The sequence below is a fragment of the Manihot esculenta genome, chromosome 13 (genome assembly GCF_001659605.2).
Source record: "Manihot esculenta cultivar AM560-2 chromosome 13, M.esculenta_v8, whole genome shotgun sequence".
NCBI classification, from domain to species: domain Eukaryota; kingdom Viridiplantae; phylum Streptophyta; class Magnoliopsida; order Malpighiales; family Euphorbiaceae; genus Manihot; species Manihot esculenta.
Window position 1 is genome coordinate 5,549,875 of NC_035173.2, and position 27,744 is coordinate 5,577,618.

The 27,744-nt window shown below is 38.3% G+C and overlaps 3 protein-coding genes and 1 non-coding gene across 5 annotated transcripts; 1 reads left to right on the top strand and 3 right to left on the bottom strand.

Moving 5' to 3' along the window:
* Positions 1 to 354: 354 nt before the first annotated feature.
* LOC110629932 (GPI transamidase component PIG-S) lies at positions 355 to 8,299 on the bottom strand. 2 transcript variants are annotated; one of them, XM_021777148.2, is made up of 13 exons: positions 8,078 to 8,297; positions 7,293 to 7,998; positions 6,852 to 6,936; positions 6,634 to 6,723; positions 6,358 to 6,431; positions 5,906 to 5,990; positions 5,712 to 5,801; positions 5,112 to 5,242; positions 2,085 to 2,166; positions 1,960 to 2,007; positions 1,494 to 1,566; positions 1,269 to 1,372; positions 355 to 938 (listed from the first exon to the last, which is right to left on the bottom strand). In XM_021777148.2, the coding sequence occupies exons 1-13, from the start codon at positions 8,253 to 8,255 to the stop codon at positions 819 to 821; spliced, it is 1,866 nt and encodes a 621-aa protein (XP_021632840.1). In that variant the 5' UTR covers positions 8,256 to 8,297; the 3' UTR covers positions 355 to 818. The 2 variants fall into 2 exon arrangements, with proteins under 2 accessions (XP_021632840.1, XP_043805180.1); XM_043949245.1 differs by lacking the exon at positions 6,634 to 6,723 and having other exon boundaries at positions 8,078 to 8,299.
* A 68-nt stretch (positions 8,300 to 8,367) lies between these two features.
* TRNAK-UUU lies at positions 8,368 to 8,440 on the top strand. The gene has a single exon. It is a non-coding gene; the product is annotated as a tRNA-Lys (tRNA).
* A 1,119-nt stretch (positions 8,441 to 9,559) lies between these two features.
* LOC110629933 (probable methionine--tRNA ligase) lies at positions 9,560 to 15,169 on the bottom strand. Its single transcript, XM_021777149.2, has 14 exons — positions 14,210 to 15,169; positions 13,972 to 14,116; positions 13,116 to 13,269; positions 12,855 to 13,010; positions 12,539 to 12,769; positions 12,267 to 12,410; positions 12,004 to 12,094; positions 11,744 to 11,850; positions 11,553 to 11,667; positions 10,740 to 10,858; positions 10,585 to 10,650; positions 10,359 to 10,487; positions 10,128 to 10,268; positions 9,560 to 9,990 (listed from the first exon to the last, which is right to left on the bottom strand). The coding sequence occupies exons 1-14, from the start codon at positions 14,331 to 14,333 to the stop codon at positions 9,856 to 9,858; spliced, it is 1,857 nt and encodes a 618-aa protein (XP_021632841.1). The 5' UTR covers positions 14,334 to 15,169; the 3' UTR covers positions 9,560 to 9,855.
* Positions 15,170 to 16,335: 1,166 nt separating this feature from the next.
* LOC110629130 lies at positions 16,336 to 19,924 on the bottom strand. The gene is made up of 2 exons (XM_021776040.1): positions 18,774 to 19,924; positions 16,336 to 17,076 (listed from the first exon to the last, which is right to left on the bottom strand). The coding sequence occupies exons 1-2, from the start codon at positions 19,057 to 19,059 to the stop codon at positions 16,706 to 16,708; spliced, it is 657 nt and encodes a 218-aa protein (XP_021631732.1). The 5' UTR covers positions 19,060 to 19,924; the 3' UTR covers positions 16,336 to 16,705.
* Positions 19,925 to 27,744: the final 7,820 nt, after the last annotated feature.

The following is a 27,744-nucleotide window of genomic DNA, read 5'->3' on the forward strand; positions in this document are numbered from 1 at the left end:
TTCTAAATGGGATTTTGCATTGGAAAGGCTCACATAATGCTGGTTAAAGTTTTGCAGTGCTGTCTGTATGCTTATCGCCTTTCGTTGAACTTGGAATGTTCTGAAACAAAAAGATAACTCGTCCACTTTGGAGGATGGATTTAAGGTTTTTACAGATGTTGATGTCAAGCCTGTGCAATGCTATTTCTATTTCTGTGTCTGCACAAGAGAATTTCTTCGCCATGCTAATTGAATTTACTGCCTGGTAGAATTTAGCCCTTCTCTTCTTTGAACTGTCGTGTATATGCCGGGAGCCATCCAGAATAAATTATCAGCCAACTGATAAGAACTTATCAAATATATGCCAAGACGCGATTAATCAACTCAAACAAACTTCTGTGAAGCACGAGACAAGCAATTTAAAGAATTTCAATCATCATACACACATTAGATAGACATTTCTTAGCTAAGCCAGGTCTCTCGTATAGTATGGTGAGGTTAAGAATCTTGTGCAGCCTAAAACAACCAAGGGGATTTTCTTCATCATTCAGCCCCCCAAAATTTATTTTAAGTATGCAAAAAACACACACACACACACACACAGGGAGATGCTGTACAGGAACCAAAAACTAGCTCATGAATCCCCCAAACCAACTGCTATCAATGATCCCAATAATTCCCCTGAATCAGCATCAAATGATGTAATACAAGCTAGCAAAAGTAGAGGTACATCTTTCAAAAAATTCAATCCCCTGGCGGCTAAATTGCTTCTCCTGTGTCACCAAAAATCTCCTCCAACTACTGACACCTGCATGTCAAATTTTGTTCAGGCAGGGAAACTAAGATGCTACCTTTACTTTAGCCTTCCATAATAAGTACTTGGCATTTTCTTGCTTATATCTCTTCCATTCTCTTAAAGCCGCAAGGAGAACATGCATTGCAACAGGAAGGAAGAAAGGCTGCTCAAACAGAACACATCATATGAGAGAGGTGTTATACAGTATTAGACCTAGCTGCAATTTAAGCACAATCCTTTCTCCACTGCAGACCTCTATGTGCTCATAGAGGTACTTTTACTAATAATGGAGTCAGAAAGTAGACAGTAGAGGAAAGGAGAAAAAAAGGAAAAGATAAAACAAAAATAATAATAATGATAATAATTCATCTTTCATAAAAGCCCAATGATCAACAGGTGGAAATAAATCAAAGCTATCCTAATTACATACTACAGCCTGCTTTCAGAAATGCTATCATGTAAATGGCAATAAGATAGCTCTTACAAAACATACCGAGTATACTGCAAAACAGTGCTCAAATGAGTAGTAGCTGACAGACATAATGGATGGGTGGAAAAAGGCATCTTCTGCCAAAGACCTTGCATGCCTTGATGACACTGACAAGACAAGATTTCTAATGGTTAGCCTTGCCTAAATAAGTTGAAATTCAGAGTTCAGACAGCAAAGCTCCATTTGAAGCCACAAGGAAATCTAGCCAAAGTAGTGTTAGGAACGTACCAGCTGAAGCATCATAAACTCCTATAGTGGAATTAAGTTGAGCCAATTTTGCTGATTCCAGAGAGAACTTCACCTGTTCAAAGAGGTCATAAAAGACAAATGTTCAGTTCTAAAATGGTCCTACAACAGAAGCTAAAAATCACAAACATTCATATGAATAAGCTAGAAATGACTGGAACTTTAGGTCATAATTCAAATATAACACAAAATTTCAGAAACAAATATAGTAGCTCCATTAACATCCAACCAAGAAAAAAAAATATTCATGCAAGCTATAGAGCACTGATTCTGAAGCCTTAGCAGCCTGGAAGGTCACAATTCAAAACTAAGGGTGCGTTCATGTACATTATTGGTGTAGAACAAGGAAAAACAAAGGAAAACAAGGAACAAATCCTGTAAGGAAAAAGAGAACTCATCCTTTAAGGAGGAAGAAGAAGAAGATAAGGCATTAGTCATGACAACTAACCTGCTTTCCTATCTCATCCATGATAATCATCCTTGGTAATGATTGAACCTGCAGAAAGAAATTATCAGATTCTAGTAAGGATCAAAATAAATCAGGGAGACCATGTTATCAATGCACCAACATACCAATCTAGATAAAGATCCAAGGGTTGTAGCACTTGAATGAACATTAAAACAAGTATGCTTCCGGGATAAGACATCCAATTCCCTACATCAGAATAATAAAGAGCACATAATATGGTCAAGTTGGGCTAAATTATATTTTGCTTTGCAAAAAACTATTGAAGAAAAAAGGTTATAATCAAGGTAAAAGAAAGTTCAAAGGATTGCACTAGCCATACAAATTCAAGAAAACAAAAAGGATTACAGGAGAGGGCAAAAAAACTCATTTCTCAGATACATAATTAGGCTCACATTCCTTTTCAAATTGAATTAAATGGTACTTATTTCTTTTAAGTTCCTTGTCCTTTACTACTCTCGTCCTTTTGTTACTGTATTTAAAATTTAAACCTTCACTTTTTAATCTAAAAAAGAAACTTTTAGTTAAAAAGTGGACTAAAGTGTTATGAGACCTTGGGAAAATAGTTGTTCCATTTAGAAAGAAGACAAGAGAGCAAGGAACTTTAATAGTCAAGGGGTAAACAATTAAATTTGAAAAAAGAACGTGTTAAAATTGCTTTTTGTAATTGATATGAATCAGGAACAAAGCATTGCAAGAGGTAAGGGTGCAGGTAAACTTAGAGACTACTACAGAAGAAAGAAGAATGAGAAGAAAAATTGCAACCAATCAGATGCCATCAGAAAGGCTAAAGATGATCCAAAAGGCAACCATATCCAATAGCAGAAAATACGAACTTCAGTTTATTAGAAAGGATTGAGATAACAATTGATATTTCAAGAGATAAAGCGAAGCAACCTATAAATTGGGGAGAGTGGAACTACTGAGGCATCAGAGGAATCTCAATGTGTTCTGGCTGTAGTGCCTGGGACCAGTGGCTGAGTCCTGCTATCTTTTTATGGTTTTATTGTAAATAGGTATGAGAGCTATGCTCTCCTATTTTATTCTTGTTTTCCTTCTAGAATTATCTTGCGATTCTATTGCTTGTTTGGTAAACCTTTTCCGGTCAAAGTAAAGAAAATTCTGCAGTCATTTCATTTATCTTTGATTTTCTTTAAGTCCTAACTATATCAGTAATTTTCAAAAAACAATACATTTGACCCGAGGTGATGTGGTAAATGTGAATCATTCTGTTACAATAATAATAATAATAATAATGAGAGAACAGAAGCAAAACTGTGGTAAGATTGAGGAGATATGGCCCGAACTGGTGAACTCAGAAGGTGAACAGGTAGATGTTTCCACCCCTGATGATGAGCTAAAAGCTGACCAACTTTTGATTACTTTGGAGCAGTGCTTTTGCTACTTATGGTCCTATTCATGGCATAAGTTAGATGACTCAAGGGTAAACAAGTATGGTAAAAGATTGATTTTAAGTTCCATTATTATGAGTTGGAGTGGGTTTCCTCTAAAAGTGTACTTCTCAAGGAGGACGAGTATGAGAAATGAAAGAGAATCAAAATAAAATTGAATGTTTGTCATTTGAGGGAGAAGGTAAGGTGGGTGATTGTTGTAAGAGAGTAACTGCAGAACATTTCCAGCACACCCACATTTCAGTTTGAAGGAAAATCAGTTCAGCTAAAAGGCTGTGCCAATTCAGTTCTAGCATTCACGTGCAGCTCCTATCCATATATTTGCACAGAAGATCTTCTTTCATTCATGGAACTTGTTTGTCACATTCATTTTTAAGGACAAGAATGATCTCAAGAAGTGGGGAATGTTGCAAAAATAATAAGAAGAAGAAGAGGAAGAAGAGAGTAGGAGCGTATAATAGGGAGCATTTAACTGATTTCAGTATTGAAGAATACCATAATACAATGATTCCTTCTCTATATTTCTCTCTCTCTCTCCATTATGGTCTCTAGAATAGGATATGGTTATGGGACAATTGAGCGGAAAAAATGGAGTTAATAGATGAGGGTGGAATCGAGTTTTCTTTTTTCGACCTATGATGAAGGTTTTACAAGCTTATTAAAAGAGAACTTGAAAATCTCGAGTTTTAGTACTCAACAACTTTTGGCAATTTTCAACATGTCTCCTTTATTGATTTCTTGAACTTAAATACTAAAAGGAAGAGATAACTTCTTCCTACAAATAAGGATGCTGCTGAAAATTATGAACTCAACACGGAGCAACACCCTACTACAATTAAGAAATTACAAAAGATCACTCCTTAAGTGGGGAACATGGAAAAAACAACTAAGTGGAGAACATGGCAGACTCAATCCACAACCTTAGCAGCAACTCAATCATGTTGCAAAAAAACAAGAATTTCTCAACTACTACGTTTAGTAGATTTGATCTGGTCTTGCATTTCAATATTTTTCTTTCTTTATGTGTGAATCTCTTGTATATTAGCAAGGATCTGCTAACACACACACACTCTCTCTCTCTCACTATATATATATATATATCCTCCCTCTATTATCTTCTTCCTTTCTCTCTATTTCTCTATCTTCTTCTAGTTTTTCCTATTATTCTTCTTCTACTTTTTCCTTTTCTCCATTCTAGGATTTCTTGTTACACATTCTCTAACAAAACCTATTAGATATAAAATTCCTCGCATGCAGGTTGGAGTCTGCTTGCAGATTTTAGCTAAAGGCATAGTAAAATCTTCATTGCTAAATAATTTATTTTGTACACAACTAGACAAAAAGTATAAGGAACTTTAGAAGTCAGAAGAGCATAAATTCAATTTGAAAAAGTGCAGTAACTACATGTTAAAATTGCCTTCTGTAATTTTCAAAAATATGTGTGACCCGAGGTGATTGGTAAATGTGCATCATTCTTTGACAAAACCAATTAGATTTAAAAATCCTCTCAAGCAGGTTGCAGTCTGCCAGCGGATTTTAGCTAATGGCGCAGTAAAATCACTATTGCTAAATAATTTATTTTTTATAAAACAAGCAAGTTTGAGGTTAAGACTCAGTTGTAGTTGCTGAAATTGCTATTGCTGTTGTATAACAAAAAGAGCATCGTAGCAAATATTTCAAACCCTATATTGGACATGCATGTGAAAAGACTACTTTTCTTACCATTCCGTGAAGCCTATTTCACTCGTTAAGAGATTGTAATCGCCATATGCACCAACATAAATACTATCAGATTTGAGATCAAAAAGTTGCCGGAACTGACCCATGAAAACTTCAAAAACCTTGTGAAGATCCTGTTCAGAAAGTGCAGGTTTCAAACTTGAGAAACATAAATAGAAGCCACCCACAATAATAGGACATGTGTATCTAGTCATTCAAACACGGGAATAATAGAAAATGATAACTTCAATCCTTCAACACATAAGCTAATAATGCCAATCCCTTAATTCCACACATTCTAAATCCCACCCTCCACCCTAAGCTAATATGGAACACCATCAAAATGGTAAATATATTAATGTTCTCATCTTTATTGAGAATGAATCAACTAGCAACCAAGAAAAGTTCATATAAACTTGACTAATTATAAAACAAATATAATGAAAAAAAAAATACAACTTTCACTAAAACAAAACCAATACTGAACTTGATACTAAGCAAGTAGAATTAAAAGGGAACCAGCATATGGTAATTTATTCTGAAGTTGACAAGATAAAACATATTTTTAAGGAGGCCTAGACACTCTAAGATAAAACATCCAACCTGTGTGGATATCATATGCCTCCCAGGAAGCTTATCTTCTGAATCTTTTAAACAGGTTGATGGATTCCACACCATAACACCTCCCCACATCTGTGTTAAGTCGGTAGAAACAATTTAGTAACATTAGGAAATTATTACAAGAATGATAAATTGGTAATCAACAAATAGGAAGATAAAATGGTATGATAGCTAACTGGAGTAATAAAACCATTTGTTGCAGAAATTTGTCCATCTGGAAGCCGAAGAAGAAGAGGACATTCCTTTGCAGATGGCACATATCTGGAAAGAAAACAAGAGAATGTCAATGTAAACTGTAAAGAGCTTTTAATAAGACAGATTTCTCCTTGTTTAAAAAGAATAATAAATAAATGTTTAAAAGAACAAATTTCAGGAAAGACTTAGCACTTATATAATGGACATAAGCAGAAATTTAAATGTGATGACACAAGTTCCATGAATAACTTCTGCTTAAATCAAAGTTTGGCCTCAAATATGAAATATCTTAAAAAACATTTATTTTGGAAAATACATGAAATCTTTAGGTCACATCACATATCATGAAGGAGAAACAAATATTAACACATTATATAAGTAAGACAAAAGCTTAATTTGAAAGAACAAAAGGACATCAAGTTAAAGAATATACACCACAAATTGCAATATCTTTGATCGCCCACCAGCTGCAATAGAAGTATCTAAGTGCCACTCATTTGAATTCACCTATTCACAATATTTCAGAAGATAAGTGAGAAAAAAAAATTGTTAACTCCCTCAATCTAGACTCTAAGACGGTTCACAAATGAATCTAAGTGGCCAAGAGTTTAAATCAAGGTATTTTAAGATTAAAATTAACAAAACTGTCACAATTTCTAGTTGGCTGGTTAGACAACACAGCATTGTCAGGAAGTCAAAAGAAACATACAAAGAAAGGAAGATCCTTCACACTAAAGACATAGCTGCCCAACTTTTCATCCCAGGAAGAAAATGAGGATTTCGGTGTATGGTACAAAACCTATCCAAGAGAAAGAACAGTACATAGAGGAAAAAAAATCTTTCAGATACAATCACCAACAAAATTGCTATAATACAAATAATAGAATAAAAATAAGTTTTTGCACAAGAATGGATATGATGCATTACCTGGCTTTCCACACTTATGTTGGCTATAGGTTCCAATGCTTCAATCACAGGGGGCAACAAAGTCTCATCTATGGTCTGAAAATCCCTGCAAACACAAGGGAGTAAAAGATAAATGGAATGCACAAACGTCATGAAAAGATAAGTCCACTAATTTTGACTAGATATTTTACCGTCTAAAAGCTAGAAATTGGAAACATAAATGATTAAGAAGCTTTACTATAAGCTGGCTATCTTATTGACCAAAATGTGATTAAAAAACAAATATACATTTTCAATAATAATTATGATGACATTAGCTTCTAAGATGATTCCACCAAATTGGGAAGGAAAACATAATGACCATATTTGCTTCTATTTCAGCCAATATCAGACAAATTTTTGTCGTGGTACTTCACCGATAATCCAAATTCCATTTGCAAACAGAAATTCAAGCATATTTACCAATCATAAATCCAATCACGCGGATTTGCATTGAGCAAATTAAAGGATAGAACAATCCTTCCATCGGAACCTACAGGCATGAATTCCCCATGAATCAATCCTTCCTCCCTGCCCCCATTGACAAACACATTCACAAATATCTCCGCCACTCTCTCCACAACTGTCTCAGCTTCCAAATGCCTCCCCACAATCCACGAATGCCGATACTTCCCTACCACCGTCCTTACCACCTGAACGTCATCCCGATTCACCACCACCACACTATACATTTTCCCGCCAAAACCCGAACAACGATCTCCCAAAACAGACTCCAAAACATCATCGACACCCTCTTCATCGCCAAAATCAAAATCGACAGCAGGAATTGTACCACATTTGTACAAGCAAGATGGATTACCAGGGAATGACTGAGTGCAATCTCCACCAATAAAGTCTAAAGTGACTGAAAGATTGAAATTACTAGAGCAAGTACCGCACTGAGGAGTTTTTGGGGTCAGTTTAGTCATTTGGGAAAGGATTGACTGGTGTAGGTAATGTGGATTGAGAACAGAGAAAGAAGATTGAGGATTGGAATCAATGAATATAGCTTGGAACTGGCATGGGAATTGCAAAGGATTCGATTCAATTTCCTTCGAAAGCGTATCCATGTCTTCAAATGGGAGCGGTGAACGGTAAATTTCCACTGATTTCCACAAGAAGGGGAAACCTGCAAAGAAAAATAAATTGCATTACCGTCAGCGAAAGCATAAAAAATGAGAAAGAGTGTACAGAGAGAAGAAGGAGACCTAGAAGGAAGGAGAGAAGGACTGAGACGGTGAGGAAGAGGCGTTTCAATCCAGGTTTTGTGGTACGCATGGTTTCAGGGTCGAAATATGATGCGGGAACTTGCGGCGGTGCTTGGTGGGTTTTCGATATTTCAGATGTGGGATCGGCGGGATTCACAGGTTCTGAGATTTCCGCCATTGTTGAAGCAGCTAGATGTCCGTCACGTTTGAGCTCAAATCGAGTCAAGAGGGCAGTGAGGTTCGGAACTCCGAAGTCTATAAGGAAGAAAAATATGAACATTAAAACAAGAGCCGTCTTAGCTCAGCTGGTAGAGCGCATGGCTTTTAACCATGTGGTCGTGGGTTCGATTCCCACAGACGGCGTGAAAATGGTAAATTCACATTTAGATTTTACTAATTTATTAATACAAGTTTTTAAGTAAAAAAAAAAATATATGTTTTTCTTTCTCTCTTCTAATATAAAGTTTTTTTTATGTTATTTCTATTTTAACTATTCAATATATATTTTAATTCTTTAAATAGTATTAAAAAATTAATAATTAACTTAATATTTTCATCTCTTTTTATAAACTAAATATTCAAAATAAATAAAACAAAGATCATCAAGTATTAACTGACAGGTAATAATTTATAAATTTTTTAGATATTTTAAAAATATAGTTATTTTTTATTTTAATTGTTTTTTATTAAGTATTATTATTTTTGTTCTATTATTAATTGTTATTATAAGAAATTATTATGACAAACCATTTAAAATGTTTATCTAATCAAATATTATTTAATATTAAGTTTCAAAAATAAATTATATGTCACAAAATAATGAAATAAATTTATACAATTTCAAAACACTCCTATTATTTATTTATTTAAATTTACAATTTTTATGAGAGAGGAAAAAAAAGGAGAGAGACTGAAATTGAGTGAATAATGGAAGGAATGAATTCTTTTTCTAATTGTAATATGCTAGATAAGGATTTTAATATAATTAAATTCAAAGAATTTTAAAAAACAAATTTAAGTTGTTTGAGTAAATTGAAAATATATCTAAAATTGAAGCATTGCAAGTAAAAGAAAAAAATTTAAAGAAAAGTTTAAATTAGTGAGACTAAGTTTATCTAAAGAAAAACACAATAAGATTGTGTTATATTTAAAACAATAAGGTTAGGCCATTTCAATAAAATAACGCACTGTTTCAAGACAGGCCGATTCTAAACAAATCTTTTAGACTATTTCTACACCCTACCTCCTACCTCTTTTATCACTGAGCGGTCATTTAAGAGTCTTAGCCGGTGATCCAAATGGCTGATTCTAGATAAACCTCCTGCCTATTTCTGAACCCCTACCTCCTTTATTCATTTAGGAGTCTTAGCTGGTGATCAGAGCTCTTTTCCTCAAGCTTATTCCCATCGTCAATGACATCACGCTTAATTTCAGATTTCAGAAGTTTCGGGTTCAAACCTTCCTGATAATATAATCAACTCGTGGGTATAAACATTCATTTCTCATTTATTTTTCTCTCAAATATCATATCAATTCATACACGAGTTCTTCTAAATAGTCTGCAATTATTGTTAGTTGTAGGTCATAAGATATAGGCATTAACTAGCGAGTGCAATTAATACTTTAAAGATGGTGTTCATCATGCCTCAAAGGCTCAAAGACAAGGATTTTCTGCCTACAGTTAATCACTTGTGACCAGCCATAATAGCTATTTACAAAATTTAATCATCATCGAAACATAGTCCAGCAGAATGAGATGATGAAAAAATTTATGGGAATCAGTTTTTGGATTCAGAAATATGTGTTTTCTTCAATTTCTCAGCCATCTTCTTAGCTTCTGCCTCTATCTTTTCTCTATCAGCTCCCCGACTTCCAGCAAACTTGGCCTTGAAGACTTTCACCTCATCATCTGTCTGCACAACCAAACGCAAACAGATACACAGATTAGAAGTTGTCAACTAAACTGCTAGGAGCTGGCCAAAAAAAAAAAAAAAAAAACACGTATTAATGCAAGAATTCCAATGGGGCTAAAACGAAATGGCATGTTTACCAGTTTCTTGAATAACGGATATGGCTTCTCTATTTTATGACCAGCAGGAATAAGTTCCCAGGGCTTTTGTGCCCTCTCAAGATCTTTCTTTTCAGACAGTGAAAATGTTGTTTCAGGAGGCAGCTTAAGCAACTTGAACACCTAGTCTCACAGTAAAACAGAAAGATCTTGTGAAACAATGAATCAATTTATCACAATCAATATGTTTATAATGCAGTTCTTAGTACATACCTTATGGGAAAATGATGGCATGAAAGGTTCTAATAAACATGCAAGAAGATAGACAAGCCCCACAGAAGTTTTCACAACAATAGAGCAGGAAGCTTGATCTTCCTCGAACATCCTAAAATATTGGCTCTCCTACATGCCATATTCAAGAGCTCAGCAAGTGTTTTAAAGATGGAAGAACATTCAATAAAATAAATTAATGAAACAAATAAAGCTTTTGCAAGCTTACTTGCAGATACGCGTTCCCTTCACCAGAAATGTTCATTGCACATTTCAATCCTTGTTTTAGCTTAACCTTCATCATCTCACAGCAAAAATACTTCAGTTGTTGGTATAAGAATATAGCACAGGATAATCAAGTCATAGGCCGGCGATTGAAACTACCTGCTCCATGGATTTTACATATTGATCCACATGGTAACCAACTTTTTCTGCCAATGCTACTGTCAAGACATGTGAATCTGCCCCTGGAGCATCAGGAATGATAGTTTCATATCCTTTTCCTGCAGAAAATTATCAATGAAAAATTTAGTGATACCAACTAAAGAAGAAAAAGAACCAAATACCGAAGGAAATAAAGATGCTAAGACGGATTTGGTAACAATGTATCTATAAGACAAATGCATGCTCTGAGGCCATAGGATCTGCTATAGAAATAGGAAAAGCCTGCTAAGAGGTCAGCTGTAGTGGCCTCTGGATTTTTCTAGAACCAAGCACTGTGGGTAGGGAGCAAAAAAATTAATATACAAGGTCGACGGTAGTGGACAGGGTTCTCAGTTTCTTTCTAATTTTCCATTCTCTTATAGATAAGAGCCTTGTGACTAACTTTACTGTCTGAGCATGCATGCCGGAGACATTCCGGTGTCACACCAACTCTTCCTCCTATCTCCAGAGTCCAGATCAGAAGTATGGGACTCATCATTTGGGATACCACAAAAAAATTACAAGCCAAAAGATTTTCAATAGAGTTTCACTCATGATCCAATGCCTATGAGAAACTGAAGAACTAAAAAGACACGATTAAGAACATTGAACTTGCCAACAAAGTAATGCTAGATAAAAAAGTATCCCATCAATCCCCTGTAGAATCTAATAAACTAAGATCTTGAATTTCATATGTTTTCAAGGACTTTCATGTAGCCCGCAAACTCTTGACAAGGTACTTCAAAAACTTGATTGTTGAAAGAAGCCACTAACCTGAAGTGTTGGCAATGAAGCTCAATACTCGATGTATAAAATTGCCTAAATTATTTATCAACTCGGAATTTAACTTTGCTTGAAAGTCCTCCCATGTAAATATCGTGTCTGAGATCTGAGGAAAATAAATCCATCAATATTTTCAGACAACATAGCTAAATGTTGGAGTGAAAAAAGATTAAAAAACTCACCTCTGGCCGGTTTGCCAGCAAATAGTATCGCCAGACTTCAGCAGGCTGCTCTGTATCTTGCGCATCATTGCCAAAAACTCCTATGCCCTTGCTCTTGGAGAATTTTCCTGCAGCATCATGCAATATAAATATCAAAAGCTTGCAAGAGGCAAAGCATCATGGCTTCATCCAAAAGGCACATACCCTGCACCTCACCACCATGAGCTAACAGTACAGGAATAATTTACGCAAACTAGCCACTTTGCACAGGAAATGAATACCTGATTCATAGTTTAGATATTCTGTAACGCTAATGCTTTTCATCAAAGTCCAGTTTTCTCCAGTACCGAGAAGTGTAGAGGGAAACATGACCTGCAAAATATATCATGCAGGAAGAAACAATTTTGACCTCAATTGTTTGCATAGAAAGCAAATAAACCCATAAGCATGCCAATTTAAAAGTCTCATGAAAATTCATTCTGAACCAGTTTGGCACCTACATTTAAAATCTAACTATATGTAAACTAAATGAACAAATTCTTACAGTATGGAACGGCACATTATCCTTGCCCATAAACTGATAGAGCTCCACATGTTCAGGGTTCTTCCACCACTTCTCCCAGTCAGGTGAATAGCATGCAGTAATAGATATATATCCAATAGGTGCATCAAACCAAACATAGAAGACCTGAACACCATAAGGTTGGAGAGAAAATTATCAATCTGAAAAAAGAAATGAATCTTGACTTGCTGCAGAAAATTAGAAAAAATGTACTGCTGCTATAAAAGAGCCAATCCTAGTATAAACATAACAACCTTATCTTTGAATTTTTCAAGTGGAACAGGAACCCCCCACTTAAGATCCCGAGTAATGCAGCGAGGTTTAAGTCCATCTCTAAGCCATGCATATGTAGCTTGAATAGCATTTTGGCTCCAAGATCCTATTACTGAAGTCTCATCAATATAGTTTTTCAATTTATCCTTCAGTAATGGGAGCTCTAGAAACAAATGGTCAGTGTCACAAATCCTTGGAGTTGTCTGACATACCTGTCAATAAGACAATAATCAGGGAACAAGAAAAACAGAGAGGGGCTATTCTTGTATAAGAACAAATATATGTAAGGTTTCATACTTTGCACCTCGGATCTTTAAGTTCTGTTGGATTCAAAAGTTTTCCACACTTTTCACATTGATCCCCCCGTGCAGAATTATAATCGCACCCTGGTGTTGGGCAGGTGCCTTCAACAAACCGGTCTGCTAGGAAACGCTCACATGTATCGCAGTAAAGCTGCATAGTTATTGGCTTCAAGTTCATGGAAGAATAACAATGAAAGTACCGGACATAAAGCTACATATATTATGACACTTCAGCTGGTGTGACATTAAAATGCACCTGCTGCATTGTGTTCTCAGAAAGCCAATTGTTCTCCATCAGCTTCTTGAAAATTGCTTGGCAAATCTCAGTTTGCTGAGGAGTTGACGTGCGCCCAAACTCATCAAAACTTATATCAAACCAGTCATAGACTGCTTTATGAATTGCATGATATCTACAAAGCAAGAAATGCAAGAAACAAGGAAGTTAAGCAGCTAATTGTCATTATGCAGAAAAAAGCATGTATTACAATGACAAATCAAAACGTGGTAATAACAAAGATTGTCAAAAGATCCTTGGTGAGACCAGCAGATATTGGCATAATCCTTCAGAATTTAAAGTATAGAATAGAATATGATACTTCAGTGAGTCCAATTTTACTATCAAAGTTGTTTCAAGTTACAGATGTAGCACTATCTCCTACTTTACATCCTGTTGTTCCCCAAGTCAGCTTAAGATGTACATTTTCCAAATCCATGTGCAACATTTTCCTCAACTACTGTAGCTCTTGCTTAAGTCTACCTATGCATATTAAACTCATAAAAAATGCACATATAGCATCACTTTTTTACATAAAAAATTCCCTTCAAATTTAGCATGGGATCATGCCAAGCAAATTTAACAATACTAAAGCCTTTTAAAGAATTTTCAGCAAGATAATTCCTTCAAGACCAACTTATATGAATTTAAGGTCTCATCTACATACAACTGAAGCCTAGTTTCTTCCATCAAAGGCCTTTTGTGATATAACTATAATCATCAGAACTAGTAATAATCATCCCCTACATACCAAGTGATCACAAGTCACAGCTGAATAATTTCCAGTTTTTTCTTCATTTTTTCAGTACAAAAGTCCAGGTACTATCAGTAAACTTACTTGTCACAAATTTCCTGAGGGGTACAGTTTTCCTCCATAGCTTTAGTCTCAGTAGCTGTCCCATATTCATCAGTTCCACATATGAATATAACATTGTAGCCTTGGAGACGGCAATAACGAGCAAAAACATCAGCACTTAAAACACCTGAGAACACAGAACAATAATCAACATACAAGAACTACTCTTCAGAAATCATAAAAAAGAGCCAGGGAAGAAGAAGCAAAGAAAAATAATTACTGCCAATAATATTGCCAAGGTGAGGAACGTTATTGACATAAGGCAAGGCGCTTGTGGTGAGTATGTTTCTTTTCCCTGGTATAGGCAGCTTCGGCAAATTTTTGCTTCCTTCTCGATCTTCCATGTTAAAGTTTTTCACCTTCTAGACTTAAAGAACGCAGTAAAATGTCAAGAACAAAACCAAGGCTCCGCAACTACTTAAGACCACAGTCATGGAATCTAAACACAGTAGAATATTTGCTTTGTCCATTTGACTTTATGGCAGTGTTACATTCACAAAAGCCTCGGCCAATTGGACAATTGGGTAGGTAGGAGAATTGGTTCTTGTCCACTTCGCTGTCACTTAGGAAAACTGTGGCTGTGGGTGAGCAAGTGGGAAACTTACGTTACCCATCAACTGTCAGCAAACCATGAGGATCTGTTTTTTAACAAGAACTCATGGAAATTGATTAAGAATTCTCTGATAAAGAAAAAGAAGGCTTTTTTTTTTTTGGGATGATATGGGGTTAAAAAAGCTAATAACCAATAGCGATAGAAAATCCAAAATCCATTTCGAAAAACTTTTAAATCCATTTTCATTTCTTATTTACTTGATGCAACTCCTGCAGGTATGGACGCAGCAATCAAGCGGAGGTTTTTTTACGTCTAGTAATTCATAAATGGCCTAATTGCCTCAAACCTCTCCATTTGCTCAAATCCACGCTCTCCAGCTCACAACTGGTTTCTCCGCCAACTCGAATTCCGTTGGTCGCATTATCGTGTCATATGCGCACATTTGCGACATCGTTTCCGCCCGCCACATATTCGACAAATTAACTCAAAGAGGCATGGACGCATGGAATTCTATTATCATCGCGTATTCTCGAATTTATCCTAGAGAAGTTTTAAATCTTTACTTTAAAATGATAACCGAGGGAGTTAGACCTGATAGCTCCCCTTTCACAGTCGCTACTCACGCCATCTCCAATATTGTGTTTTACACCATTTTAGTGCTTTGCAACAAAAATAATAGTCCAATATTATCTTTAATTTTTTACATTATTTTTAACGCTAAAAATAATATTTTATTTATATATATATATATTTTTTTTAAAATAGGAGTTGAGAAGTCGAACCTTAATGTTTAATGTTTAATATGTATGAATTTATTTTATTTTTAATTTATTAATTAATGTATGTTTATAATTAATGTTTAAATAATATTTTTTTTATAATTATTATTATTATTATTGGGATTCTGGATGATAAGCGGAGAGCTATCAGAAGCGTCCCAGAGACTAAGTTGGTGTTTCATGACATTGAAGGAGAAAAAGAAACTTTTTGGGTAATCACTTTGATCTCCTTTTAGTTCTTTCTGTTCTTTCTGTTTGAATTGTTGGTTATTGCTTGGGGACTTCCACTTCAAAGGATTTTTTCTAGTTGTCTGCTTCACCTATTTTATAATCTGGTTTTGATTTTTCTTGCCAATGTCCTTCACTGTTTGTAGTTGTAGACACTTAGAGCAATGACAATAAAACACAGGTACTGCTTAGAAATCAATGAAAGGCTTTTTGCCAATTCAGGAGTGAAAATTTTAATTTGTGTGTTTGGAATTTTTGTTAATTTAGAGGTGTGAAATTTTTAATTTATATATTTAAAATTGAATAAAAATATTTGTAAATTTGGAATTGAAAAAATTGATGCCAATCAAAAAGAATGTACGATGCCTGTCAAACAGACAGTATACCATATCTGGAATTTTGGCCCATTTTAAAGGGATGTCAAGCGTCCTGAGGCCTAGCGCCTTTTAAAGACGCGTCAGGCTTCACCTAGCCTTCTCCAAACAGGCGTCAGGCGTCAGGCCTGCATGAGGCCTGCGTGTGTTGACATAATTTTTTTTTATAAAATTCTCTTTTTGCTATTACCGGAATGAGAATTTAAAGAATGAGAATTTAAAAACCTCTTGAATTGAAATACTCAAAAAAAAATAATTTATTGAATTATTGTAAGGTTAAGCAAATAATGCGAGTTAATTTTTTTACTTCTGAGTAGTAATTTTGACCTTGATCTGGTCTTGCATTTCAACATATATATTTTTTTAATACATGGATCTCTTGTATATTAGAGAGTCTGCTAACAGCTACACATGGAAACAAAGAGGAAGCATGATACATTTACGAAGAGTTGCAACTGATCACTTGCCCTTTTCAAATATATACGAATGCCATTATAGATCTAAATCACAAAACTATATCAGCTTGAGTAAACTAAATGGCAAGAATTGTCACTATCAACAATAGAAAACAAACATGGCAAAACCAAAGATTCTAGAATTGAAGAATTACAAAATTTCTGATCCTTCGAAGCCATCCTCTGCGAACTCGCATTGCTGCCTTCTCCTCAATTAAGGTGCTTCAATTACAAGCCATTTTCAAGAAATGGAGATGTTTTCTGCAAAAACATCAGCGCAAATACTTCATAAAACTTTATAAGTCCTGAATTACTTTCAAAATTTCCTCAGCTCTTGTATCCCAGACCTTGAGCCTGGAGATTTTGGTTGTCTTCTAACAAACGATCATATTCAAGTAATAGGTCAGCAGATTGTTTTTGAAGAGAAACAACATGGGCTTCTGCAGTTTCAATCTGCTTGTCCTTCTCTTCATTTTCTAACTTCAGCTTCTTCAAATTCTCAGATAGAGCAGCAATTTGTTCCTTTAGTACTTTTATTTCCTTGTAAGCTGTCTCTTCCTTCTCATTAAGCTCCATTTTCTCTTTCTGAAGCCTTTCAACTTCCTCTTTTGAAGATCCAATGCTGTTTCTCAACCCAATCAGATTTATAAGATAGTGATGCATACGATCAATTATGAATCCAAGAAATAGAGTAAAACCTGCAAGATCAAGTTTAAGCCATTAGGTGGTGGTATTGATGGGGATGGTTTAAGAATAATTGGCTGCTTTTACTGGAGTTGGCTTCAAAGTTCTCAACCATAAATATAGTATTGTATTATCAGCCAGAATTTCAGGATCTCATTTATGTTTGATTTATATCAGACTCTCAGACAAGCAAATGCTCCCAATTGATCATGAATGCTTGTGACAAATTAAAAACTCCATATTTTATATGACTCAAGCAGCCTGCCCTTAGGTATGCGTCGCCCCATAATTGCTAAAATCCAACAATAGAGAAGCTCATGTTGAAGGAGAGCATCACCCAAAAGTCCACAACAAAAGACTAACAGATACCCCCCCCCCCCCCCTTTTCTGGGGGGTGGGGGGGTACTCACAGTCAAGAACATCCTCACAAGACTTACCTACGAGAAATTTTAATATGCCAAAATATATGCCTAAAAGAAGAGGGGGATACTTCATTACCATGCACATAGAGACAAAGATCAAAGATGTATAAATAATGTTTAGAAAAAAAAATTCAGCTTTCCTGGGTTGGGGGAGTTTAATTTTAAAACATCTATCGGACAACACATTTTTTCTATTTCATTGATATACAGCTATAAAACTAAAAAATTAAAGTCGACAATTTCCCTTTCTGCAACAAATAACAACGCATAAACTACATAAACCAAAAGTGTAGTTAACATTAGGAAGCACAGATGGATTTCCATTCAGGTACCCTCTTGTATGCATGTTTTTTCCTAGTGTCACCAACGACCAAAGTGGGGTCAAACCATCATAGGACAGAGTTCAATTATTTCTTTGTACACTCCATCTACAGAAAATTTATAAAAAAAAATTGCATCTGCGCCAACTGCCAACTCAAGCAGTTACAGCTATGAAATAACTTCAACTTATGTAAATGATACTGGTAGGTGAGTTTAGTGCCACAGGAAGACATGGAAAATCTTCCAATAGAATGCTTGACATATGAATACCAATAAGAGATGGAAAATTCAATTTCTCCAAAGCAAAAAACATAGCATCAGACTCGGTGGGTAATCAAAAAATACTATTGGAGCACATACTCTCTCCATGAATGTCATCACATTCGCCAATTTACATACATATCTAAGATCTCCAGAATCTCTCAGACTCTTGTTGACCTTTATCATCTCAATTTTCTGCAACATGAAGATCAACGCACACCCCTGAAGAAGCCTTTTAGCTATCTGAGATTAGCCATTGTCCAGCATCTAAAGACATAATTAGACAGAGAAGCATATCCAACAGGTCATGGAGACTGGACTCGCATTCATTTAATTTAACCTATTTCTCAGTAACTTAGCTCCCACCAGCAATCTCCACCTCCTAGCCTAATAGGATATAATCAAAAGGTTCTGTCTAGTAAAAAACTAACTTGTTTTTTTGCCAAACTTCAAACTTTAAAGTCAATGAAGCTTGTGTACTGTATATTTTGCTCCGAGTATTTAGTTTTCTTCTTCTATTTCGATGATTATAGTTTCAGAATGTGCATACTCAAAACATCAAATAAAATTCAATTGCACGATAAGCTAAAATTGGAAAGCACAGTTCTACATATCCAAAGCAATAATACAACTACAAGCATCAAAACAAAGTAACTGAAGAACAGTAAACAAACCTAAGGAATCCATAAAAAAGAATAGGACCATACCCATGAGTGATGCCTCTAGCAAATGGGTTCTCCATAGAACTTGATCCATAGGTGACATGGTGCCAAGCTTTGCACCCTTGTTTTGGATCTTAAAAATACTCATAACACTTGAAATGAGAATAGCAAACATGGTACAAGCAACGGTCACTATCATAACTGGACCCCTTCCCATCCTCAGCTGATCCAAGCTCTTTATCGTCAACTCTCTCAAGGGACCAACCTTTACCAGTAATAAGAATGCCACAACTCCCTCAGCAAAGAGAACTAAGTATAACAACTGAATCATCTCTGTTTCAACAGACAATACCCAGCCACAGAGGCTAGCTCTATTTTCAGAAGAAAAAGGGGTGGCAGGTTTAGAGCCTATAGATCCATAGATTCAAGCAGAAATAAAAAAGAAACCTTTTGGCATTGAAACCTAGTTGTTCTTTATATGAGAGTAGAAACAACTGAAACATCTTTGCTTAATAGCACCAGAACAAAATGGAGAAAAGAAAACCTGGGTATGAATTTTTATAAGAAAAACAAGAAACTTGCATCACAAAATCAGGTGTAATCTTCAAAAGAAGAGGTATCAAGGTAATAGATCTGTGCAATTAGCTCCTGTTAAGCAACAAGATGGAAACTTTTAACAAAGCTTTTTTGCTATAACAAAACACAAAACTTAATGGGGTGGGGTTAAGGGGAATTAGCAAATAAAACTGATTTTTGCAGGCAAAATGGGCTTCCGTGGAAAGGGAAGTGGGGAAAGAAAAGCTACCAAGAGGGGAAAAAGGACAGGAACCATTAGAGGCAGAAGCAGAGACGATCATGTGAGGCTCAATGCATGTTAAGGGTAAGGGAGTTTTTGGTAATGGGGAAAGTGATGATTGTAACTGGAATAGCGGTCGGACAACTAGAGGTTTGGGAGCTCTGGCGAGCCTGCACACCTCCCTAGCTTCACGCTCAACAAAGTAGAACTAATTTTGTCTAGAAGCCTGTAATATTGTAATATTACAAAATTACCATCTATCTATGAGGGTTTTGTGTTGATGGTTTATTTGAATAAGATCTGATTATTAATTGTTTTTACATTTGAAGTCTTTAAGGGTTTGTGGATTGGACTTGTATTTATTTTTTGGATTATTTGTTTGAATAAGATATTAATTATTTCTGCATTTGATATTTCTAAGTGTTTGGATAGAAATTGTATTTAATTTCTAGATTATTGTTTATACTAATATTTAATACTTGGTTCATAGATTTAGGTTAAATTTTTTATTTAATTATGGATTTTCAACTTTGTATAATTGAATGTTCTTTTGTTTTAAAGTTCAGTTTTTCAGAATTGATATTTATGAGTTTGTATTGTTAAATCTTTCTTATTAAATTAACTTCTTATGAAATTTTTTTTTTCATATAAGCATCTAATTTACTTAGATGAGATTGAAAACAACGTCTTCATTTTAAATGCCGTTAAAGAAATCTGTATTATTATTTGATATTCTAATATTCAAAAACTAGAGTTCATACAATACGATAGTAAACGCAATTCAGAGCGAATATTATTCGATTTAAATCGAAAAAATCGATAAAATTGAATTAATTTAAAATTTTAATTCGATTTTTTATTCATTTCAGTTTGGTTTGATTTTTAATTTTAGAAATTCGGTTATTTCAATTCGGTTCGATTTTGATAAAAAAAAATTAAAAAAATTTAACCGAACTGATTAATGATAATAATATATTTTTTTCAATAATATAGAGAAATTAAATTATATTAAAATTAAAATATTTTAATTAAATTTTAAAATATTAAAAATAAAAGTGTAAAAAATAAAAAAAAATTATTAAAAATTAAAATCGATCAAACTAAATCGATTTGAATCAGACCTGATGATCTGAGATCCAATAGAATAGGGTTTTACAAGGGTTTTGTATTACTGAATAAGGCCTAAGCTTTCTGAGGAGGGGACTCCTCTTTTATACATTATCTTGCTTGCTGGTGACGTGTAAAGGTCTCTCCAGGATTGGGTCACGCGTCTCTGCCATGCGGATTCGGAGGTACTAGGGTATCAGCCACCTGCTCCATGCATAACGGCCTCTGATTCTCCTCGTGCGTACGTTCGAGCGGATCTGCCAAGCTGTCTAGTGAATATTATTCTGGATCCTGGACTGGGCTGAGAGTTGGGCCGGATGCTAAGCCTGAGCGGAGAGGGCCTGCTTCGTGCGGGCCGGGCCGGCTTGAGTGAGGAAGATGGGTCGAGCCCGGCTTTGAAGGTTGGATGAGCCAGGCTTGTTATATATATCAGGTGTGTGTGGGCCTCTACGTCATGGGCCTTGGGCTGTGGTCAAGCCCCTGGTCCGGGGTGAAGGAATTCAGCAGTCATCAATTGCCCCTTCACCTTCTCGGCAGTTATTGCTCCAACTGCCGAGGGGGTGAATACCAAGAACTATTATGATCGCGTCTGTTCGGGTTCAGGTGCCTTAATAACATCCTTTCATCTTTCAGTCGTTGCGCAGTTTCTGAATTCTATCTGTTCTTTCCCCTTTCTGTCTTTTCTCTATTCTCCTTGTTCTCTGCCGCCTTTACTTTCTTGTCATCATTATCTGGACATCTCCTTTCTTTCCTTTTCCGTGAATATCTTTTAAGAATCTGATATCGCTGGCTTAGAGTCTAGTGTAGTTCTGCCCCGTACTAAGTCCACAGGCTCCGAGTATATATCAGCGCCAGCTTTTCTTCATTCTTGAGCCTTCTGTTCAAATGAGAAATTCTTGTTTTATCTGTGGCAGGTCTATTCGACACCTTCTTCGAACAGATTGCCTTGTGCCCCAGAGGTTTGCTTTGATTTTGCTCTTATCATCCTAAGGGAGAGTTGTTTCTTACTTGTCTCTTTTTTGAAATTTTTTTGCAGTTCCTGAAATAAAAATGGGTCAGTATAAAATTCTTGCAAATTTGATGTTACCTCTAAGGCGTCTGGATGGTGCATCGGAGATCCTTCTGGTATGGCAGCCGAAGGATGGGACCATTCGGGAAGCTGCTGAAACTGCTTTACCCAGGTCGTCTGGCCGGCCTCCTCCTCTGCTTGTTGTCCGGGCTCCAGAGAAGTTCTGGGCTGTTGAGGGGTTCGCTCTAACTTCGCCCTTTTCCGCAGAGAAAAAGGGAATTTCCTCGATGCCCCTGTTGTCCTCTTTTGAGATAAATGGGAGCGGCGCCGGCGCTCAGCTCGTTGTTCCTTTTGGTGTGAAGTACCAGTATTATTATTCCCTTTGGTGTGAAGTACCAGTATTACGTGAGGCTGGGATCTGCTGCATTCAGTCAGGTCTCCAGCGATTTTTTCGAATGTGTACTTCACGATCTCTTCGGGGCCATAGCCTCGAAGACTTATGTTTTTCAAACGTGGTGCACGGTCGGCATACCATATCTGAGCTTGTTCGTATGTACCGTGCATCACATTTGGGTAACCGGATGTTCGCCCAGGGGAACAGTGAGAAATGCTTATGGGAATCAACTTGTTCAGTTCCCCTGTGATAGCGAGACAGATCTTGGCCTTTTCTGAGAAACTCTCATTCCGAGCTACGAGAAGTCCTCCGAGCTGAAGACTAGAATAATAGGATAGGTGATAGTCACAGATGAGGAAGTATCTAGATATGTAAATTCTTTAAGGATAGTCTTTCATCCCGTAGTGTAGGCCTTTGTAACGTGCTGTAATGTGCTTTTCTTTTAATGAAGTTCTTGTTTTGTTCTCATGCTTAAGCTGTTCTCTTTTTATCATGTGTGAAATACTTCAGATTGCTCACCTTATAATTTTAACCAACTGAGCTCTGTCCTGCTTTTTCCCGAGCTAATCTAACCTATCTGCGAGCTCTGATGGGTTGAACTCCGGATCCACTTAGTCAACTGGGCTTTCAAGTTTTCGAACGGGACCGTCTGACCGACCTGTGAGGTCGGTCTTTATTTCGATGAATTGAGCTTTGAGACTCCTTCATCCGTCCGGGCTCTCAGGTTATGTTGTCCGAGCGGAATTGACCGACCTGAGAGTGCTGTCCTTGCTTAGTGAAATGAGCTCGGAGTTTCCTTTAGCTGGCCGAGCTCTCAAGTCGTGCTGTCCGGGCTGGACTAATCCGACCTCTGAGTTCGGCTTCTGATGAGTTGAACTCTAAGCTCTCAGCTTTGTATGACTCCGAGGTGCTTTTGGCGCTCCGTTCCGATCTCCCACCCTTTGTTTAATAGCGGTAAATCAAATCTTGTAATTTTTTAAGTGATGCACAAATCTGACCTTTATCATGCTCCCATTTGCTTGTACTTTTGAGTCTTTTCATAACTTGCCCCTCTGTGTCCTCGGCATTTACCATAGGGATGGTGAAGTAGTAGGCTAAGTTGCTCTGACTGATGGGTTGGGCCTGTATTATGTGGGTGGCAAATGGGCTCTTAAATGATGGACTGTCATCATATACTTGGCCTTTGATAAATGTAAAGAAGCCCAGCGATCATCCTTTTGCCCCTTTACCGTCTCGCCGGTTGTTACCTAACCGTCAAGAGGGTAAACTTCGAGAACAATTAATGATCGCACTGCTCCAAGACAAAACTGTTCAGTATCGACGCTTTGCCTCATAATAGCCTTTCTTTCTTTCTTTTCGAATTCCTTCTGTCCTTTGAAGAACTAGCGCTTGGTTGCTCTCTGTCTCCCTGCAATTCCTTCTACGTTTCTTCTTTCATCCCATCGTGTTCTCAGGTACGCTTCCTTGTTCTTCTATGGCAAGTTTAAAGCTTCCTGATGTTTTTGACCTTGAGTCGCATATTACCCCTTCCAACATAACTAATCACATTTCCCGGAGGCTTTTAGACACTCCGTTGTATCTTATCCGAGCACCTCTTCCAAATGAGAGGATAGTTCTTCCTTACCCTCGCCCTCCTGGTTTAGTAGATCCCCAAGAGGTTCGTAGTATAGTGTTTTTCCTGAAGCAGAGAGAATTTGGTCTACCGCTTCCTTTTACTCCTTTCTTTGTTGAGGTTTTTGAATACTTTGGGGTAACTCCTCGAATGTTGTCTCCAAATTCCATTTTATTCATGTCCTGTTTCGAGTCTATCTGTCTGGGTTGGGGTTTTGCTCCTACGGCCTGTCTGTTTGTCACCTTTTTCCGCCTGGTCAGGGCGAAGCAAAATTTCTATTACTTGTCCCCCCGTAATGGGCTGTCTATTCTGACGGGCTACAAGGATTCTATAAAGGGATGGGTAGAGAATTTCCTTGTGGCGGAGTTGAAATTAGGGTCCTGCCGATCGTGGGATGTGGATCTGAGGTGGGGGGAGATCTTTCCGGGCTGCAACGATCTGCCCGAATTGAGTCTTATTGAGCAGGTCGGGTTGCTTCGACTGACTTCCGTTGAGAGGAAGTATGATGTCGAGAAGTGTATGTCTGCGTCAAACCTTAGGGATATCCAGGACACGGGTATAGTGCTTTGTTCGGTTATTCTATTTTTTTTTTCTTTGCCCATGATATCAGGAAGTATGCTGACTCTTTATAACTTCTTGTTTCTCGCAGCTTCCGAGGTTAGAATGGATAGCATCAAATTCCCCAAGAATTTTGAACTGTCTCGAGAGAACATGCATGCGATTTTTGACGCCTTTGGGGATGGGCGCTCTGTAACTGAGGTTGCTGCAGAGCTGGCTCAAGCCGCTTCTTCCAAGAAGATCAGCCGATCTCTTGTCAAAGCCTCTGCTCGGGCTTCCAAGCCGAGCTCTCGCAGCATTAAATCAGCTCGGACATCTGGCCAAGGTGGGTCGAGCTCAACTTCAGAGGTCGTGAGGGAAACTTCCCTAGCTGTTACTGAACAAGGGGGGCAGGGTGCCGTCCATTCTGCTGAGGAAGTGTTAGGGGGGAAACTTAAGTCCCCTGTTGACGAGAAGGAGGCCTCTGGGATAGGGATGGAGGTCATCCTCCTAGAGGATCAAAGCCCAGAGGTTTCTGGTGAAGGTGCCCCTGCCCCTGCGAGGACTGAGCCTGAGGGATCTGAAGGTGTCCCCTCAAGGACTGGGTGCAAGCGCCCGACCTCGTCTGAAACGCCTGTCCCATCTCCTGCTCGGAAAAAATCCCGGACTGCTGTGGGTCCTTCCCCACCTCTTCCTCCCATTGGGAAAGGGAAGGGCGTTTCTGCTGTTCCTTCGTCGTCCCCTACTGACAACATTCTGGACTTGTCAAGCATTTCCTCGGAGTCTCCGGCCTCCGCTGTTGCCGCACTTCTCCGGGAACGGATGTTCGGCGGGATAACAGAGGCTTCGGATCCTCGTCTGCTGGCCCTGACTGGTCAGTTGGCCAGTTCTACCAAGGAACAGGTGTCCTTCCAATCTCGCTCTCGTGAGGAGCTCGGAACCACAATTGGAGAAATGCTGCTGATGGTAAGTTATGTTTTTACCTGTCTTTTGAGTTTGCTTTGTGCCTTTTCTTGACAATTGTTCTGCCGTCCTAGGTGTTAGGCCTGGTTATGGAGGTGGATGCCCGTGATCGCTCTCTCCGGGAGTCCGTGGACCGCCGGATCGAGGAAGCGCGTCGTGATGAGAACCTGACTGCCACCAGCGATGCGAGGGGCCACCTGGCAGCCGCCCGGGAGCAGATCCAAACGCTCCGAGTGGAGTTGCATTCGGCCCAGGAGGCTTCTAAAAGAGCTGAGGACAAAGCAATGGAGGCGGCAGAGCATAGCAAAGCCCTGGAGTCAGAGCTATCTCGTACACGCCGAGTTCTTCAGGAGTCTGATGAGAGGGCAGCTGAAGTGGAGACTCGTTGTGTAGAGGTTGTAAAACAGCTGTCCTCTATGACGACGGCCCTTCAGGAGAGGGATGAGGCTGTTGGCCAAAAAACCGAGATCCAGCGTCAACATGAGGCCTTAAAGGCTGATTATAAGGGGCTTCAAGCTCACCTGAGTGAGGTGAAGGCTCAGAAGGAAAGTGCCCTAGCCCGGGTGGAGGTCCTTGAGCAGGAGTTGGGCACAAGTTCTGAACATATCAAAGATCTGTCTTCAACGGCTGAAGAGTTCAACCTTCGCCAACAACAGCTGAAAAATGAAGTCAGGGTTTTGGAACGTAAATGTTTAGCCCTGCTTGAGGTGGTAAAGTATGCCGAAGGGAAGGTTCAGCTGAAGCGTGAACAGTATATAACGGAGTATCAGGAGTCTGATGAGCTGAAGGTGAAAATTGATCAGGCCTGTGAAGCTCATCTTCAGGACTACAAAGACTCTTCTGAGTTTAAGGAATTTGTGGCTGAGGCTTGTGAAGAACACCTTAATGAGTATAAAGCTTCTGGTGAGATGAAAAAGGCTATCCTTGATAAGGCCTACCGCATGTATGTAACTGGCTACAATCGCGGTTTAAGAGAAGCTAGACAGGCTCCTGATGTTCCTTTGGCCGAGCTTCGGAGGCGCGAAGTGGACTCAGATGGCGAGTCAGTGCTATACGGGGAGGATGATTGCCCTTTGCCCCGAGGAGATTCGCGGAGGAACAGAGACCGGCCATCTGAGTCTTCGTCAGAGGAATCTGAGGTAGGGTCGGAGGAAGATGAGCTTGATTCTGAGAAAGACGGCCTCCACCCTAGGTCAGAAGTGGCCCCTATCATTAATGTTGAGAGCTCTGGCCCCAGGGACACCGAGCTTCCTTCAGGGATGGCTGTAAATAGAGATAATGTGGGCGAGGGTGTACTTACTGATGTAAGTCCTTTAAGGACTATTTATCCTCCTTCCTCGCCGGAGAAATAAATTGTAATAGTCAGTAGTGCAATGTTAGTTTCTTTCATTTTATCTCTACTTTTTGTATTTGTGATGTAAACTATATAATTTTAGGAGCTCTGAATGTGCGAGCTCAGCTCTTAGCTGATGATTGTGGGAGATCAAGACTCATACCACTTTAATGACAATTATCATGTCAGTTTTTGGCTTTTAGTCCTGCTTTCTGCGCTGTGACTTTGTATATTTAGATAAACTGATTTAGGCTTTGATGATAGCCTTTTTTATCCTTCTAAGGGTATTTTATGCGTCCTGCTATGGAGGGAGCTCGGCCGTTCTGTTTTGGCCTTCGTATCTAGATCCTTTAAGGATATAAGTCTACCCGAGTTTGAGAGCTCGGTCTTGGGCCTTTGCGAATCATCAGTCCGAGCTGGGAGCTCGACTTTGAGTGTCGTAAGAATATAAGTCTGGTCGAGCTGGGAGCTCGGTCCTCCTTTTTTTTTTTTTTTTTTCTGGGCTTTTCTCTTTCCGAGGTCGGAATTGGATATTTAGGCTCGGGGCCTCGCCGGTTTTTTGTTTCCAGGAGATCTTACGGGATCCTGTTTTGTCTTTGAATTTCCGGGACGACCTCGGGGCCTCGCCGGTTTTTTATTTCCAGGAGATCTTACGGGATCCTGTCTTTTCTTTGAATTTCCGGGACGACCTCGGGGCCTCGCCGGTTTTTTGTTTCCAGGAGATCTTACGGGATCCTGTTTTTTCTTTGAATTTCAGAGACGACCTCGGGGCCTCGCCGGTTTTTTGTTTCCAGGAGATCTTACGGGATCCTGTTTTGTCTTTGAGTTTCCGGGACGACCTTGGGGCCTCGCCGGTTGTTTCTTTGAATTTCCGGGACGACCTCGGGGCCTCGCCGGTTTTTTGTTTCCAGGAGATCTTACGGGATCCTGTTTTGTCTTTGAGTTTCCGGGACGACCTCGGGGCCTCGCCGGTTGTTTCTTTGAATTTCCGGGACGACCTCGGGGCCTCGCCGGTTTTTTCTTTGAATTTCCGGGACGACCTCGGGGCCTCGCCGGTTTTTTGTTTCTAGGAGATCTTACGGGATCCTGTTTTTTCTTTGAATTTCCGGGACGACCTCGGGGCCTCGCCGGTTGTTTCTTTGAATTTCCGGGACGACCTCGGGGCCTCGCCGGTTTTTGTTTCCAGGAGATCTTACGGGATCCTGTTTTGTCTTTATCATGAAAAATGTGTTTTCACAAAGATAATTTCATTGTATAAACAATTT

Coding starts and splice junctions, on each gene's coding strand:
- LOC110629933 (XM_021777149.2), bottom strand. CDS start 14,333: ATGGAAGATCGAGAAGGAAGCAAAAATTTGCCGAAGCTGCCTATACCA. Junction 12,770..12,854: donor TTAAAGATCCGAGGTGCAAA/GTATGAAACCTT, acceptor TCTTATTGACAG/GTATGTCAGACAACTCCAAG. Junction 10,269..10,358: donor TGCCATCATTTTCCCATAAG/GTATGTACTAAG, acceptor CTGTGAGACTAG/GTGTTCAAGTTGCTTAAGCT.
- LOC110629932 (XM_021777148.2), bottom strand. CDS start 8,255: ATGGCGGAAATCTCAGAACCTGTGAATCCCGCCGATCCCACATCTGAA. Junction 5,991..6,357: donor AAGATATTGCAATTTGTGGT/GTATATTCTTTA, acceptor TTTTCTTTCCAG/ATATGTGCCATCTGCAAAGG. Junction 939..1,268: donor ACTGTTTTGCAGTATACTCG/GTATGTTTTGTA, acceptor CTGTTTGAGCAG/CCTTTCTTCCTTCCTGTTGC.
- LOC110629130 (XM_021776040.1), bottom strand. CDS start 19,059: ATGATTCAGTTGTTATACTTAGTTCTCTTTGCTGAGGGAGTTGTGGCA. Junction 17,077..18,773: donor GCTAGAGGCATCACTCATGG/GTATGGTCCTAT, acceptor TTGATCTTGCAG/GTTTTACTCTATTTCTTGGA.